This window comes from Nothobranchius furzeri, chromosome 14 (genome assembly GCF_043380555.1).
Source record: "Nothobranchius furzeri strain GRZ-AD chromosome 14, NfurGRZ-RIMD1, whole genome shotgun sequence".
NCBI lineage: Eukaryota > Metazoa > Chordata > Actinopteri > Cyprinodontiformes > Nothobranchiidae > Nothobranchius > Nothobranchius furzeri.
Window position 1 is genome coordinate 36,802,501 of NC_091754.1, and position 18,620 is coordinate 36,821,120.

The 18,620-nt window shown below is 45.2% G+C and overlaps 1 protein-coding gene across 4 annotated transcripts in view; it reads right to left on the reverse strand.

Moving 5' to 3' along the window:
• Positions 1-8,982: 8,982 nt before the first annotated feature.
• LOC107389555 (diacylglycerol kinase beta) overlaps positions 8,983-18,620 on the reverse strand; it is a 122,385-nt gene continuing 112,747 nt past the window's right edge. For 3 of the 4 annotated variants that reach the window (XM_015965741.3, XM_070544094.1, XM_054747246.2), the window contains 3 exons: positions 16,148-16,268; positions 14,850-14,910; positions 8,983-14,378 (listed from right to left, as the gene is read on the reverse strand). In XM_015965741.3, the coding sequence (XP_015821227.1) occupies positions 14,280-14,378; positions 14,850-14,910; positions 16,148-16,268 (281 nt within the window). In that variant the 3' untranslated portion in view covers positions 8,983-14,279. The remainder of the gene's footprint in view (positions 14,379-14,849; positions 14,911-16,147; positions 16,269-18,620) is intronic. The other variant, XR_008564478.2, reaches the window with a different exon arrangement.

The window sequence follows — 18,620 nt, forward strand, 5'->3', positions numbered from 1 at the left end:
TCTGCCTGGGTCGTGGCTCCCGGGTCAGGGAGTTTAAGATTTTTGACATCTGCCTGATCAATCTTGGTGGCTGCTGGTGGGGTCTGGATCCCTGGGCTCTGCTGGGTCCCCGGCGGGGCGGGTCACCCCTGGGTCCCGGGTAACTGGATTCCAGGCTCGGCCGGCTAGGGGGTGGGAGGCTGCGGGCGGGCCTGTGGGTTTGCCGCCGATATCTCCCGGGACTCTGCCGGCTGCTGGTTGTGGCCCCCCCGGGGCGATCCTCTGTGCCTCTCGAGGGGGGCAGGGGCTTTTCTGGTCGCAGTCTCCCTGGGGTCCCTGTGCTCTGGGGCAGCTCCTGGATCTCTGGGACTTGGAGCTCCCTCCGTCTCCTGCACATCTTTGGGGGCAGATCTGTGGCCCCTCACACTCTCAATTGGACGCTCCTATAGATAAACCTTACATAAAGAAGCGTGTTTACACACACAGGTGCTCACATGGTGCTCTCATATGTATGGACTTGGGCATGTTCAACACATGTCTTAAGGCTGTGGTTGGCACTCAATGCACTGTGATTTATTATCGTGTGATTGTTCAGTTAAACAATGTTGATTTTATATTTCTTCATCAAGTTGAGGCAGTGATAGCTTGATCTTGTTGTATTGTTGTTGTGTCCCATTTCTTTTTTTTTTCTCTTTCTGCAGGTCTAGAAGCAGACTCTTGTTCATTATTATTTTTGTGGACCCCCCCCCCCCCCCCCCCCCCAGTCCCTTTGTCTCTTCCTTTCTCTTTCACCTCTGTCTCCGTGTCCGGTCTAAATTAAAAAGCATTCAAAAACAATAACAATAAAGTTTTAAGTATCAGGCGTGACATTAAAAGCAGACACTTTGATGCTCCACCTGAGAGTAAATCTGTAAGGCTTGTTACCAGCATTCAGGCATCAATTCTGTTTGCTTCACAGCCAGACAGGACGCAAAAAAAAAAAAAAAAAAAAAAGAAAGTTAGAAGACATGTATAAATAATCACCAACTTCGAAACCACTCCTATCAGCATACCTGGCTCAGAGAGCTGAATGGAAGCCCCAGAAGTGGTGTGTGAGGAGCATTAGATAGTAGAGTGTATATCAGCAAAAACCACCCTGCAGCTTCGGGTTTTGGTGCTCCTCTTTGCTGCTGTGGATGTTGTGGGTGGTCACTTGGAAGCATTTGGAGAGTGAGCACATTCTGGTGCTGTTTTCATTCTTTCCTGAAATAAATGAGCCATATGCAAAGGGTGACATACGGCTTGTGTGCATATATCTCTGTCTCCGGGTGGGTCGGAGCAGCCTAGCAGGGACGGAGTGTGAAGATGGGGCCAGATTTAAAGCCCTGATTATCTGTTCCTGCCAAGACTTCCACTGTGGGTTAGTGTGACACTGACATAACAACCAGGTCAGCCCTGCCACAGTGTAGGCTAATCCAGAGAGTTGCTTAGTAAAATAAGAACACAGCAGAATCACCAATCCTTGAAACTCACAGCAAAGCGCCAGTGCTCCGTTCATTAGCTCAAATTCAGATATTAAAATTAAACTTTTGACCTGAAAAAGTTCAGGAAGCAGTGGCTTCAACATCAGTGGCCATAGTGACTTTGATCCCATTACATAACCTTGACTTTTCCCAGTAGGCTGTTCTGGAGCTTGAGTTGGTTTAACCATCTAACTCCATGTTGAATTATTTAGAGTTGGATTTGACAAGAAAACAAACACATTTTCATTTTCATGTCCTGGCATTAATGTCTTTAAAACGTGCAATGAAACTAATCTCCAACTAATCAGCACCTGGTGGTGAGTTGGGTCTGGTCCTGGGGGAGGATGCTCTCCTGCTAAACTCAAAGGAGTAGTGAAGGTAAACTGGGCTTGACTCACAGGTGAAACTGGAAATATGAGAATCTGGCCCTAAAGTTCATTTTTGTCACTAACTCAACCTAAAGGTGAAACTAATCTGCGGAACAGACTCATTACACACACATCCAGATGTCTCAGCCTTTATTTGTTATAACTGTGATGCTTATATCCTACAGCTGATGAAAACCCCACATTCACAATCTCAGACTATCAGAATATCAATCAAATCAAAGATACTTTATTAATCCCAGAGGGAAATTAGAGTTTCAGTACAAACAATTCAGAGATCAGATATACATGGGCAAGACACATGACAAGAATTGGTGACTGTGGTCATTTGCAACCTGAGTCGCACTACCTTAATAGAGATAAGAGCGTTACATGAGGATTGGTTCAGGTGGATGGAAAAAGGCACTTCAGAGTTACCCTCCCACCAGAAGGGCAGCTTTGCTCTGCAAAAAAAAAACACACCTCAGACAGATATGCAACAGACTTCAGACAACACAACATAAGTGTCCACTAGGTGGGGTGGTGGGTTGGGACTATCCCCACTTCAGTTCCTGCAGCCACGATAAGCAGTGCATGTCACCTCAGTGTGGATGGGGGAGGAGCATTGAGGGTTGGAGGGTTGCAGTGACCCTGGATGCTTCAGCGGCCTTCCCGCAGTCCCGCCCAGGCTGGGATAGGAGACAAAGTTGAGTTGCCATAGTGACGGCACATTCCACATATCTTCTGAGGGGGTAGTTTTCATTGGAGCCTTGCAGGCTCAAGGGCGCCAGATTCCAATTAGAAAATGTTTTGGGGACAGACAGAGATAATTTCCTCTCTGTCTTACAGTTTGTTGGTCCTCAACCTCTCAAAATCCCAATAATTGACATTAAACTATCCCAATCCGTGCTGATTTGTCCAGCCTATCCTTGATGGCATCCATCTTTTGTGCCAATGAATGAATCTCCGCCAAAGTCCCAAGCTTACGATTCATCTTGACAATTATGTGAGTCTGTGAATTCACAGCGCGGTGCAATCCATCTCTGAGCTCTGGGATCTGGCCAATATTCCTCGACAGCTCATTAATTTTCCGGTAAGCCAGGTAGCCTCCAATGCCGATCAGCAGGAAACCTGACACCAACACAACGAATATCCAGACGTCTTCAGAGTCCTCCACAGACAGCTGGTCTGTCCCGGAGGGGCATCTGGGAGCCCCTTCTCCCGTTCTCATCGTTGAAAAAACTTTATCAACCGCTTTGAGAGACCAACTGAAGAGATCCATTTTAGTGAATTTCAGTTTCCAGTTTCCATAAAAAATGCAGAAGCAGCCGTGCACCCAGCACACACTGACAGACAAAGGCCTTGAGGATGAGATATGGAGGAGAAGAGAAGAAAAGCGTCTGCACCCTCCAAGAGCCGGAAGAACAATATTGTGAAAAGGTTCAATATTCTAGACTCAAAGTGTCACACTCTGATCAGCTGATGAATCCAGAACACCTGCAGAGGGCTCCTGAGCCTTTAGATAGTCTCTCAGTCTAAGCCAGACAACTGTCATAAATGGACTTTTGCACCATGTCCTAATTGTTCCAGGTGTATTTCCCCCATGCTGCAGACATGGTCTCTGAGGAGGCCATCTTCAAAGCCTCCATTCCAGATGAGACTTCCAGAAGCTGTGGCAGCTGATCCTTGTTCTGGCAGCATCTGAGTCACTGTAGGCGGACACTGGTGGTGATTGATGATGAGGAAGTGTTTGGGGGCTTTGCTTGAACCCTGAAGAAGATGCCAGGTTGTGAATACCCAGAAGGACTGCAACATTATTTGTGGATAGAGACAAACTGGGAGGTGTTTGGGGATCTCACTGACAAGAACTTTTGGTTGGTTTTGAAGAGGTTCTGGAAAACCATTCAACAATTTAGAAAAGGAAAGTGAAACCTGTCCCATGCCATGTTAGATCTGACTGAAGGTCTGCTGGCCCATACTGGAGATATTGCTGGGCAGTGGATCTTCCTAATCTGGTCATCACTCTGTTGTTGGGGGAGACTCTAGGGAGAATCAAGGTAAGTCCATTACCCTGGGAGGGTCAAAAGCCAGGGCTGGAATAGATTTGCTGACACGGAGGACCAGGACAACATCTGTGAAGGGGCGGCTGAAGGTGGTGGCCCCATTTAAGGGGTTGGGGTGGTTGGAGATAGGAGATTGTGTTGTCACTATCAGCAATTCACATTGTTCAGCCTTTTCTGGAAAGCTGCCTTATGGTTGACAACCTCAGGAGGTTTGTCAGACATGTTCAATTGGGAGAAGACCCCAGGGCAGCCTCAGGACTTGTGATGATTCCACCTTGTCCTGCCATGCCAGTCATGTTAGTTTTTTCCTTTCTGCCAGTCCTGTTAATCAGATTCACCCACTTCACCTGAGACCTGCCTGATTGTCTCCTTGCTTCACCTGTGTGCTCCTCCTTTCAAGCAAAGCTCAGGCTCTGTCTCCCTGCCAGAAGATCGACAGCCTTGTGCCAGTGGAGACTCCAGCCATATTTTCAACCAAGCCTTTTGACTTTTGACCACGTTTTCTGTCCACGGGTTCTGCCTGCCTTGTCCCTCACGGATTCTCTCGCCCATCTGTGATCCGGACACCGACCTTGGCTCTACCCTTGACTACTGATCCCTGCTCTACCCCCTGATAAGTGTTACTGACGACTTCTGCCTGTTTGTGTGTGACCTTGCCTGCACCTCAGTCTGACATTAGATTTTTGGATACTTCAACTTCTGTGGGTGGTACTAATTGTCTGTGTCGTTTTGAGGAGAGGAGTTGAATCCACAGACCAAAGAGGAGCTCCCAAAGCAGACACAGAGACAGTCCCGCCCCCTCTCCCTGTCATCGCAGCATATGCTGCTCCGTCTCCAGTTTTCCTATCAGCAGAATCTTCTGCGATTCTCTGATTCTCCCACATTTTAAATAAAAAGACATTCTTTAACGTTTTACTGCTGTCTTCTGGCTGAATTTCCGGGTCTTCAGGTTATACCCATTACAGAACTAAGTGGAATGATATTTTATCTTCTCTGGCCTGCAGAAGAGTCAGGGTTCAGGTAGAGCTGAAAAGTGATGCAGGGCAAGGGGTGTCTGGGTTTCCGTCGTGCGCCTGAGACCGTCACAGCCCGACTTCGGGTGGATGTTGGTACAGAAACCACCTGAAGCACCTTCCCTTCAAAGGTCTCATCAGATTTTTCTACAGCACAGTTTGAAGCTGCTCTACTTGTAAACAAATTCCCAAGAACAGAAACAAAATTCGAGTCTCGTTACGAGGACAGAGCAAAAGTATCACACATGAGCGTATCTGCAGTCTGTCCCAGCTTGCAAAATCCTGTTAAACTAACAAATGTTCAGTGGGAAAAGCAGAGCCTCTGGGCATGCTCTCACTGAGGGACAACGTGGTTCTTTCTATTAATAGCTCTTTGGAATATAAATCCTGCCCTGTTATTGTAGCAGCCAAAGGCAGACCTTTGTGCAGCTCTGGGATAATCACGCTGTTATCTCTCATGTCTGTCTCCCAGTTTCATTGTCTCCTCCAACGATCTCTGCTCCTGAAGTCTCAGAGGCCACAGATCAGGGTTAAAGAGCAAACATGATCAAACAGCTGCAAAGAACTGATAAAACCCTGATATAATTCACTCGTCACACATGTTCAGATATTTCTGCATCCATGCTAAACGCCATCACAATCATAAGTGATGAAAAATAAACCCTGAAAAGTTTCATCATTCCTCAGACTTCCGTCAACTGGAAACAGAACAAAGTGAGGAGGAAAACCAGGATTTGGAAAAGTATGTTGTACAAGATGGACCGCTGTATTTCATTGATCCAATGCAACAATGTGGTCTCCTTCCACTCAAGCAGATAAAACTTTTCGGTCCTACTGCACTCCGTGGTTATCTGCTCAAATATTACCATGATCATCCTGCAGCCGGACATCTGCGCATCGCAAAAACACTGGCACGCCTGCGACTTAGATTCTTCTGGCCAAGCATGAACTCTGATGTTAAAAAGTACGTGGTCTCATGTTCTCTGTGTCAAACCACCAAGCCAAGTCAAAGAAAAACATCAGGCCTTATGATCCCCATCCAACCACAGAGACCCTGGGAATATGCAGGGGTGGATTATATTGGTCCTCTACCTCGTACTCAAAGAGGAAATGCATGTATCCTTGTTTTTGTTGACTATTTCTCAAAATGGGTTGAGGTCAGTGATGTCTGAGAAGCCACAGCTCAAGTTGCTGCTAATAAGTTCATTACTGACATTTTTGCTTGACATGGTTCTCCATCTCACCTTATCTCAACTGTTCAAACATGTCGTGTCAACACTTGGAACTGAACACAGACTAACAACTGCATACCATCCCCAAACCAATGAAACAGAACGTGTGAATCGCACTTTGAAAGCAGCCATCCGTGCATATGTTGAGGACAAACACACGTCTTGGGACAAATATCTTCCTCAAAACTCTTTTGCACTTCGTACTGCACCTCATGAAAGCACGGGCCAGAGCCCATCCATGATGCTCTATGGACGAGAGATGGACACGCCCTTGGACCTCATCACTCAACCCTCCTGGGAAGGAGTAAATGAATCTGAAACTTCCTACCCAGATGAACTGAGAGCTTTGCTTCGGGATGCTCATGAACATGCCCACGCAGTCTTGTCAGAGAGTCACAAAAGGAGAAAGCATTATTATGACCTCAGACGCCGCCCAGTCTCACATGAAATTGGAGATCTGGTCAGAGTTAAATCACATCCAAAGTCAGATGCATCATCCAACTTTGCAGCAAAGTTGGCACCCCTGTACACCGGTCCCTAGATGTCTGATCTAAACTACTGTCTGACCACAGTGGACACTGGAGAGAAAGCTGGAGTTGGCCACATTGCAAACCTACAACATTTCCACACCTGGGCCACAGCTTTGTGCAATAAACACTGAAAGACTCCTGCAGTTTTGGACATCAGTCAGCCAGTCAACAGTTTGTCTCCTGATCTGTTGGACTCAGACTCTGCTGAATGTCAGGTTGCTGACACAAACACTGATATTGTTTTTAAGGACATCCCAACTGAAACTGACTCTGACTATGTTGATCCTGTCCCCCTTTTCTTCGACCAAGACTCTGTTCAAAACACTGCTGACATTGCTCCAGAACCGGATGTTACTAGTTCACCCCCTGCTGACGATAAGCGTTCTGTTGAAGGTTATAACCTCAGACCGAGACGTGTTCCTAGAGTCACCACAGACTGGTCGTCAAATAGGTGGACCAACCCTTTGCATCCTGACAGGACTGACCTGAAGTGAACTTATTTGTATTTCATGTGTTTACTGTAGTTAGATGTTGTAACATGACTACTGGCTCAGTTTTCTAAAGTTCATGTTGGTTCTGCTTTCATACTAACTGCTGACTGTTGCAGCTTCAAATAAATAAAATAATAAATAAATAAAAGAAAGGAAACTTCATTATGTGATTGTCCTGAATATTTAAGTTTATTTCTGCTACGATATCTGTCAAAAGTGAGTTTCACCATGGGAAAAACTGTCATGTATGTCAGTTTGTCAATATTACTCTGCACATTTCCTTATTTGGTTTCAACATCTTATGCTGCCTATCCATGTACGGAAGCTCATAAGGTTTGGACTGTGCCTGTGCTGTGTAGGGCTGAGGACAGCCTTTGTTTAACCGGGGGGAATATGTAACAGCCGTAAGTGTGTGGTCTCTTTAAGACAGCCGAAGTCGCTTTGTTGGTGAGGTCACAGTATGTGCCGCTACCTGCCCGCGCTGGCTGAACGTGGGAGAAGCGTGCTGCTGATGGACCTGGACTGAACTTTCCCTGCCTAACTCCAGTAGCGTTACGGGTTGTTTGAACTCTGCTTGTTTCATGTATGACTAGAATAGCAGCCGTTCAACCGGGCATTATATGGTTGTTGAAGAGAGTGTGTTTATTAAAGGACAGACACTGTGGGTTTCCCCAGAACAGGAGTGGTTGCGAGTTATTCCCTGTCCGGTAAAGTGTTTCTACCGCTCCCTCTCGGCCGTCGAACACAGCCCAGACGTTACAGTGCCCAGAAAGCCTCACCAGGGAGGCATCCTAACTAGGTGCCCAACCCACCTCAAATGGCTCCTCTCAGTGTTCTGGCTTTCAAGTCCAACCCCACTACAGGACGTTACATATTGCAGTTCTCTATTATTGAGATGTTATTTGTCGACTAAGAAGTCTGGACTGAACATGAACACTGTTCTTGATCATTGGAGAAGCATGGCGGCTTTTGAATCAATAGCTTTTCACTCTACCCTGCTGGATGTAATTACTTGAGTGGTAATTGGTTTCAATCCAAATGTAAACATTACTAAACCCGTTTCTCTCTGAATAATGCTGATAACAAGAACGATGCCCAAGTTCTTTAGGACACTGGTGTCACGTTGAAAGGACTGTTTGGAGGATGGTTCGGACCCAAAATGCAAATACCCAGGATGACACGAGGCAGGAGTAGATAAAGAAAAATCCTTTTATTTTAGGATGAACCCAAAACGAACATAAAACCAAAAGGGGCAGGAAGCCAAAGCCCAAAAATGCAGGGGATGATCAGGAGATCCAAAACCACAAAAGGAACGAGCAGGACTGACAGAATAAGTCACACTGACAGCAACAATGGACCGACAAGAACAATGAGACAAGGAGAGGCTTTATACACTGGGGCTGGAGTGATAGGAGACGAGGAGCAGGTGTGTGGGGAACTGGCACAGGTGAAAGCACTAATGAGGACAGGAGCAGAGCAGGACACCAGACCTGACAGGGAAGGACACACACACACACACACACACACACACACACACACACACACACACACACACACACACACACACACACACACACACACACACACACACACACTGAGCTGGGGACAAAAAGGCTGGAGCTGCAAGAGAAGACACATAAATGAGATGCAGATAAAGGACACATGAGGGCGCTTAGAGACCCAAAATGGGAACCTAGAGGAAGGAGAAAACATGAGGGAAGACACAGACACAGACCATGACAATTGGTAAGTTAGAAAAACGAAGGAAACTCATAAACCTTCAGCAGGGACTGAACAGACACAGTGATTTTACATTCAGTTTCTTGGTTTATTGTTTAAAGACTAGGTTAGCAGGTTTGAGTTGAAGATAAAGTTGAACAAAGATATCAGCTCAGTAAGACATGTGACATCACTGCTGTGACCGGTCTGCAGCCAAACATCAATCAAGATGCAACCAAAATGTCTACTGATCAAACTGCTTGTGTGTTTGAATCAGAGTGGATGTGCACAATGGTCAGCACATAGTAGGTCAGCTTATTAAGGTATTGATTGCTACAGGAATAGGCATGAGTTTTGGCATGCATTGGAAAATCATTCAAACAGATTGAGAGTGGGTGTTCGTGTTGGCTGACCTTTGGCCAGAGGCTAAAACTTCACTTGGTAACAGTCCACTTCTTCATAATCTGAGATTTCTTTAACATGCAGCAAAAAGGAAAAAAGAACAGGAATAGCAGAAAACAAATGCACGACCAAAAAATACATCAAATGTACATTTGGGAAGTCTGATCTATACAGCAAGTTTTTTACAGTACCTCTCATTTTGCTTCAGGAAGCATGCAGTGACATCAGTTACTTCAAGGTAAATATTGTAAACAAATATGTACATTTAGTAATTATCTATTTAAAACTATTATTTCAAAAATAGTGTAAACATGCACTCTTAGACCACTGAGTTCCCACACTGCCCGTTAAGAGAATAGACTGATATGTGGTGTTATCCAGGTATATATAAACTGCTGCACATTCATCTAGATTCACCATGATGGACAACATGATGGAAAACCTCCTCAGGGTTTGGTTTCATACCAGAGGGTTGACTCAGAGGGTCTTAAAGGGAATCAGGCTATGAAGGCACCAGTGCCTAACCCTACAGAGGAGCTCATCACAACAACTCTCCATAAAACACCTTTTCCAAAAATGCCCAAATTACATCACATAAAGCATTTTGTTTAAAACTCATTAGAATTATTGGTTACGATTCTTTTGGTCCAAAAACGTTCGACAAACTAATACTTTAGTTCCCTTTTTTTAAGAGTTCCCAGTCACAATCAGAATTAGACATGCTACTTTAGCCCTGCTACCTTACACATTCTCTTGACCTGCTACCTTATGCTGCTTACACATAGAAAATAAATTGCACATGCGGGAACTCCCCGCTGGTTGATTCTACTCGCCAATTAGAGTCGGTAGGAGAGACTTTCAGTTGGCCAATCTATCCGCAATGTCACCTCAGTCCAACTTGTGCCTCTGGGTGGAGGTCTGAAAAAAAGAGTCGCCTCAGAATGGAAAGTCATATGTGACCCAAATGTGAAACCAAATTCCGGTCCTGTACCCAACCATACTGATCCTAATTTGTAAGCACCATTAGACCTTTTATCTTAGACCTGCCACCTTAGACCTGGTACTTAAGACCTGTATGCTGCCATTATACCTGCTAACTAGGACCTGCTATCTTGGACCTGTCACCATAGACCTGCTACATAAGACCTCAACCGTACACATTCTATATTATACCTAGGACCTGCTACCTTAGACCTTCTGTCTTGGACCTGCTACCTTAGACCTTACACTTCAGTGAAGTCGTCTATACAGTGGTTGAAACATAAACAGAAAACATTAATACCTTGTAACATCTGGCTTTTAATTGAAATGAGAAATCTGAAGCAACCATGTTTGTTTATTTGTTCTGATCACCTGCTACTAGCTTAGAGTGGGCCCAGCTCTGTTTCTCTATAAAAACACTAACATAGATTCCTACATGCTGATGCTTATTTTATTTAGTCTCACTCTTTAAAACATATGTTTAGTTCTACTTTAAAAACTGACAATAATCTCTTTCTAGTATTCCTTAAAGTATGTATAAAAGCACTCAGATGGTCTTGGAGTCATGAGTCTTTCGGCACAGTTTTACTTTTTGCTTGGTTTAAGTCAAGTAGTTTACGAAATGTCTGGAGTTTTATTTTTATATCAGGTCCAAAGAATGTGGAAAAATGTCTGTCCTAATAGAGACAATCACATTGGTTCCTTTTGATAACTTTAATTACTTTACAAAGGGTAAATGCTCTTATTTTTTGAACATCTTCCTACTAAAATTTTTCATGAAACATAGAATTATGGTTACAAAATTTTATGAAGGGATCTTAACTGAAAATGGACACACACAGGGATCTATAGCTGGGCCTCAGGCCTGTTCTTGAACATTGGCATAGGTTCCAAAAAGACTACATTTGGAAGCTGAATGCAGACTTTAAAGTGTGTTAATGAGCCTTTGCTAACCAACAATTAATGCTCTGTTGATTGTGACTTCTGTACTTATTACTGACTGATAATCAACAAGGACAGAGCTGTTGGGCAGAAATACAGACAGCCTTTAGGTCAAAAGAAATGATGCATCACAAAAAAATTAAGCTAATGTTATTAGAAAGTAGAAAACTGCCTCTAGAGACTAAATGTAGCAGTTGGACAAATACCCGAGCCAAAGCTGCTGCGTTATCAACAAGCTAATAAAAACACCCTAAAGTAGTTTATGTGAGCTAGATCTATTCTCTAGAAATACAACTATAGTTTATGTACACCAAACTCTAAATATGTTATTGGACTTGTGTTATAGAGATATTCTTTATAACACTAAACTGAGTCCCATTCTTAATCATTGTGGTGTTTCTTACTCTATCATCTTGTTTTTGCTGTTTTGGGGGCACATTATCAGCACACATGTGACACAAATGTAAGTATTGATAGAGAGAAGACCCTTCTTGAAGTGACAGGAGAAACTGTACCACAGCCACACCGCATCCATACTGCACTCGTCCCACTGCTGCACAACATCTGCACCGGCTGCATCCGTACCGCATCTGCACCGCATCCGGACCACATCCGTACTGTACCCGTCCCGCAGCTGCACCGCATCCATACTGCAGACTCAACTGGGAATATAGTATATGATCCTGAAAGAATAAACAACACTTCCATCTTTTAGTTCTTTTTAAAACACAAAGGTTTTATTTACCTGCAACGTTTCGTTTGCGGCTGCAAACTTCTGTCAGCCTGACAGATATTCTGCTGAGATGGGACTGGGTTGGTGACCTCTGACTTTGTCGAGCTCTGCGATGCTGCTGCTTTGGGCCCTGGCAAGATGGGCTGGGGTCTCCATGCCCTGGGAAGCATTTTGGGAACGAAGGTGCCTATTGCGACCAGTGGGGGAGATGGCTCCCTGGATGGCTTAGCCCAACCGGCCATTCCTCCCCATCCCCATACATTTTTCTCCTCCTGCTCCTTCACATCATCACACAATCATGCACATAGAACCTTGGGGGGTGAGCAAGTCAGGGGTGTGGGTATGGACCCCATTTCAGCATTCCTGTGGCAACATGCCCCCTAATTTCATTTGCACATTAAACACTTCCACCAATGACATTCCACGCAAACACACACTTAGGGCCTTGGGAGTGAGCACACAACGGCATTTGGCAAGGGGATCTTTCAGCCTCATCCCAAGTGCCGGTGTCCACTTCCAATTTTAAACAGCACTTAGACACAGAGGGCTGTGGGGGGAAGTGGGGTTGTGTGGTTGCATCAGCTGGCGTAGGCCAGAAAATGCCTGCACTGCCTGCTCACCACAGCCATGGAATTCACCTCATCAACAAGCACCAACACTGTATTGGAGCAGGCGGAGGAAGACTAGGGGTCTTACACACCTCTGTTGTTGCTTGGCTTCCCAGGGCTAGAGGCAAGGAGGGGGAGCTGGCCATCATGTTGGGGTCTGGGGTGGTGGGATGCTTTGCTCAGCATTGGGCGGGGGAGCCTGCTCATCAGCACCCCAGCAGAAAGGGGCAAACTCTGGGAACCGGAGATGGTTGTACCCAATGTGCAGCAGTACCAGGACCAGAGTGAATAGGGTGTGTATGGGGAGCATGAGTGGGTATCAAGCATTCATTTTTGTAAGTCTTAGGTTGTATGTGTATGTGTGAGCATGAGGGAGGGAGTGTGTGACTGTGCTTGTGTATGACTGAATATGTCAGGTGGGGTCTTGGACTCCTCCCTGCTCCTCTGACTTCTTGTGCTACTAGACATCTTCGCCTACCCTCCCCCTGCCACATTTGGTGTGGAGTGTGGTGCCTTGGTCTGCTCCCGGGTCAGGGGGTTTAAGATTTTTGCCATCTGCCTGATAAATCCCGGTGGCTGCCTGGTGGGATCTGAGTCCCTGGGCTCTGTAAGGTGCCCGGCGGGGCTGGTCGCCCCTGGGTCCCGGGTAACTGGGTTCTGGGCTCGGCTGACTAGGGGGTGGGAGGCTGCGGGCGGGCCTGTGGGCTTGCCGCTGATATCTCCCGGGACTCTGCTGGCTACTGGTTGTGTCCCCCCGGGGCGATCCTCTGCTCCTCTCAAGGGGGGCGGGGGCTTTTCTGGTTACAGTCTCCCTGGGGTTCCTGTGCTCTGGGACAGCTCCTGGATCTCTGGGACTTGGAGCTCCCTCCTTCTCCTACACATCTTTGGGGGGCAGATCTGTGGTCCCTCACACTCTATTGGACGCTCCTATAGAGAAACCTTACATGGACAAGCATCAATTCTGTTTGCTTCACAGCCAGACAGGACTCGGGGGGAAATAAATAAATAAATACTGCATCTGCACTGTATCTGCACCACATCCATATCGCATCCGTACTGCATTTAATGCGAAAGAGGCTTGAGTCTCATAGATGTGAACTTTTCTTGTTATTACTTTAAATTCTGACCAAGTCAAGGAGAGGTTCAGCAACTGTCATGTCATCTGCACATCAAAGGGAACATTTTTGTAGGTCAGTGACACTACAGGGCTAAAACCCATGCGTTTTTCAACTCTTTTAAGGCCACGTCTTTGGGCCATTGCCAGAAACCTGCTTTAGTTAACAATGGATGAGCTCTCTGACAACGAGGTGGCTTTATGTGAATCTGCGGGGACACCCAGGAGCAGCCGCTGTTTGATTATGCAAAAGTGGCTTAAACAAGATCTTCCTTTACTTTATCTCCAACGGTTCAGCATACATGCCTCTTTAACCTTCCGCCCTACAGTCACAACTCTTGAAGCATGATGGCGGTTTCTGGGCAGACTCGGTGATCCTCTTGGTGTGGCGATGATAGTAACACAAGAACATGGTGATACTGTCTGTCACTATCACTGCAGGTTCCTTTGGGCCACAACTCTGTAGGGATTTCAGGATTATCACTCAACCTCACTTTTGCTGTCCACCTTGCAGTAGCATACCAGTTATTTGACGGATCCGCTCACACGGTGGGAAATGTGTGTGTCCACATGTTTTTGTGTTATTTTGTTTTGGTGCACAAGTGTTAGTCCTGGCTGCGGCTGAATTTCTTGAAGAGGAAAAACGGAGTCTTCTGAGGTGGGCCCAGTAACATAGGGACGTGGTTTTTATGGGTGATCCTAACCTGTAAGAATTACAAAGGCAGAAGTGAGGAAATATGGTTTCTTTGTTGGAGGGCTTACAAGTCTGACAGTCACACTTTATTTTTTACAACAAAATAAACCTCTGTGGCCTTGAAATATCTAACATTAGGAAGCTCTTGTACCATGACAGTAAATTTAGTCCCTCCCGTGAGATTAACAATGTGCAGAAATTTTAATGCAATTAAAATGTTGGAGGGTCAAGTGGAGGGGGTGTCGAAGGTATTGGTGAACAAAAAGCCACGAAAGGAGAAAAGCCATGTAATCAACCTTGTGTGGCACACAGCTGACTGTGTTAGTATAGAAATAGGAGTCTGCTCGGATCTATCCGGATGAGATACGTCTTTCTGGGCCTGAAACTGGCAGGTCCAGCTGTTAGAGCTGAATGTGAAAAGGAGTTTCAGAAAACTGGTCTTCATGGAAACATAAACTGAGGAGGTGATGTGAACTCTCACCGAACAGGGGGGCTGCATCCAGGGCTCGCCATCTATCTGCATCGGTAGACGGCGGGATGTCCTGTAAAAAGACAGCCAGAGGAAGAAGGCCTAAAGATGGAGGTGGAGAGCAAGAGTTTGGAGCAGGGGTTGTAAAAATTAGCTAGAACAAAATTCTAAGGGCCTGCTAACACTGTTCCAGAGCAGGTTAGACACTGTTTCCTTTGTTCCCATGAGAGCAGTTCCCAGACAGGCTTTAATCCCACAGACCCACTGTACACACACACACACACACACACACACACACACACACACACACACACACACACACACACACACACACACACACACACACACACACACACACACACACACACACACACACACACACACACACACACACACACACAGGAATTGGTTTAAGACTTTCATGTACGCCTCTGTGACTGAACAAACACATTGTGGGAGAATAGCTGTGAAAAACTCTGCTTTAATTCAGGCCTTTGAAACATTTGGGGGCGTGTCTCTGAACACGTTTGTGGAAAATCACCTCTGCTGCACCAACAGACACACCATGGGAGGTTGAAGATGCAACAAAACATCTAAATTAAAGTGAAGCTCACTCTTGCATTTCGACAAAACGTAAGTTTGTGACTCCCTTTCAAGCACACTTTATTGTATCTGAATCACAAAATAAGGAAACAACAGAAATTGTTTGTTGGCAGTTTCTTTGTCCTAGCTCTCTGCATTAAATTCATTATTTGTCTTCAAAGAACAACACCTTCATGGCCCTAAAGACACATTTGTTTATTATCTGAGTGCATTGAGTGCATCACCACAATCAGTGAGACTGCTTCATTTAGGGGAAAACTGCGGTGCTGTGATAAATATGCTGCATTTAAAATTGGTAAAGAGAAAAATGAAACACTTTAAACACCTGGACACACGCATCAGTTTAGAGGAAAATATTCCCAAATTGGCAGCAGGTAGATTATTTGTCAGGATTCCAGGCCAAAGCATTTAAGGAGCTCCAGGACTTGGGTGTAGGTCTGGAAGCAAAGCTCCGAGTCAGCTCAGAAGTTCACCCCGAAGCCCGTGTGGCTAAGATATATAATTTACCACCTAGTAGCAAATTAAGGTTTGGATTCAAATGCATGAAACCTCTGGAGGAATACATTTTTTATTGTACATGTTCAGAAAATGTTCTAGTTGCTTAACTTTGGAGACAAAGAGGGAGCCGTGATGGGAGACAGCAAAAGCCCCAAATCAGAAGGATGAGCAGGATTCAAATGTGGTGAAAACAGGAAGCAGCAGCTAACCTGATGATCACACTGGTACACTGAGCAAGTCTGCGTCCAGCACTCTTCAGCCCAGTGTAGATCTGTCCCATCTCTATGGCCCCTTCCAGACCAACCACCTCCAGCAGCTGGTCGCTGAAGTCTGGATAATCACAGAGACAAGAGGACAAATTCCTGCAAGTTTAACAGCATTAAAAACAGTCTAGGTGGGACAACTTTCAGAACTCACAAACAGGCGTTCCACAAGGTCTTACCTTAGGACCAGCATCTTTCCTACAACTTTAATGACATATGTGGCAAATGTAAGTATGTTCAGGGCCAGATTAACAAGCTTCAAAGGTGTCTCGATGGTATACAGTCATATCACAATCACATACTAGAGAACTATATCAGGAACAAGTCCATAACCATCTATATGCTGACAATTGCCAGGTCATTTTTCCAATTAGGCGTGGTGGTTTCTGCACCATTAAACCTTTGTTGGACTGCCTGGAGGACATCAAGCTATAGTTGGCTCAGAACTACTTGTGTTTCAACAAAAACAAGACTGAAGTAATTCCGTTTACTCCACCAAAGACCCTAGGAGGTGCCCATGGGCTTGATTTTTCCACACTGGCACAGCATCAGAAGGCGGTGGTCACTAACCTAGGGGTAAAGTTGGACGCAGAGCTCAGATTTGATGCTCAAGTGAACGGAATCGTGAGATCTTGCTTCTTTCGTCTACGCCATGAAGCGAAAATTAAGGCATTGCTGTCACATAATCATTTGGAAACTGTGATCCATGCCTTTGTCACCTGCAGGCTGGATTATTGCAACTCGCTATATGCGGGGCTTAGGCAAGCTCCAATAGCACGCCTCCAGGCGGTTCAGAACTCGGCTGCTCATTTGTTAACATCTACCAGGAGGTCTGAACATATTACACCAGTTCTACGTGCCTTGCATTGGCTCCCTAGCTCCTACTGCATCAGGTTTAAGGTAATCCTGTTTGTGTTTAGGGCGTTAAACTCAGGGGTACCTAAATACCTTTCTGACATCATCCACTGGCATGTCCCAGTGCGTTCCCTTAGGTCAGCTGACCAGAGACTATTAACTGTGCCCAGGTACAGCCTGAAGTCTCGTGGGAGTCGTGCCTTTTCAGTGCTCGGACCAAGTCTTTGGAATGAGCTGCCAGCCGATATAAAGCAGGCCAAATCACTGGAGGCCTTTAAAAGCCGACTAAAAACACATCTGTTCTTGTTGGCGTTTGGATATTGTCGTTGGCATTGTGTGGGCAGCATCACTTTGAATGTGTGGATCTGATTCTGGAAACAGGACTGATATGGATTGCGAACTTGTACTCGGGATTTCTCATTGTATTTTAAATGGTTATATGTCTGTTTTATTGTTGTGCTTGTTATTGGTGTACAGCACTTTGTCCGTTTTGGGCACGTGAAAGCGCTTTATAAATAAAGTTGATTTGATTTGATTAAAAACAATGTTTTTTTGTCCTATAAAATCACACCTACAATGACATATATATTTATATCTGCATGCCACGATTGTGACACACCCATCCTGCTGTGTGACTGCTCATGTCTGTGAAACTCGATCAGTTTTTAAACCACCGATCCCTGAACACCTTACATCACTGAGTGATAAAAATATAACAAGAATACAAGATGAATCATTTTTACATTTTAGAAAGCTTTTACAGTTTTCATTTGTGAAGAGTTTCAAACCGATTAACAGCCTTGTTTCAGAGAAAGTGAGCACCATTACTTAGAAACATCTGCAGCACAGAAGTCAAAAGTGAAATAGTGAAGTACAAAACATCATTAGGTTAATCTTTGTCTTTTGTTTAGAGGTTCCCAGATCTGAAACAGTTGACCATCACACACATGACTACACACATACCTGTAACCCCTGTGAAATTCAATGGTATCATCTGCACAGCAGTGACTCAGGACCAGGTTGTCGCTACAGGAAAAAGGTCCTCTCTCTGGAGGCCACTCTATGATTTTTGTGACTTTGATCAAAAATTAATATTTTCTGTCTGAGAGAGGATATGCCTATGTCTATGATGAGCTAGTGGAGTAACAAGCGCGGTGCCTCCATGACACAGTGAAGTTAATTCTGAAGTCAGCGTGCTAAACCACTAATCCTGCTAGTAGTAGAGGCTTTAAAGCGTGTAAACGACTGTAAACAGTGACTTATGTTGTGGGAATAGCCCTCTCAGGAGAGTTTGTCTGAAGCAACAGATGAAATCAGCTGAGAATCCATGAGGGCTGAAGGTCAGACACGGTGGGGAATCCCCCCCCCCCAGACACACACACAAACAAACCATGATGTCCTCTCATGACTCAACATGCAGAATCAGCCTCAGATAGACCCAGAATAGAGTAGATGTGTCCACACTGAATGAATGAGTGTCCACTGCGTTGACGGGTGTAACATTGAAAGTTAGGGATGGGTACCGAATTCGGTACTTTTTAAGGTACCGACCGAATTCCACAGT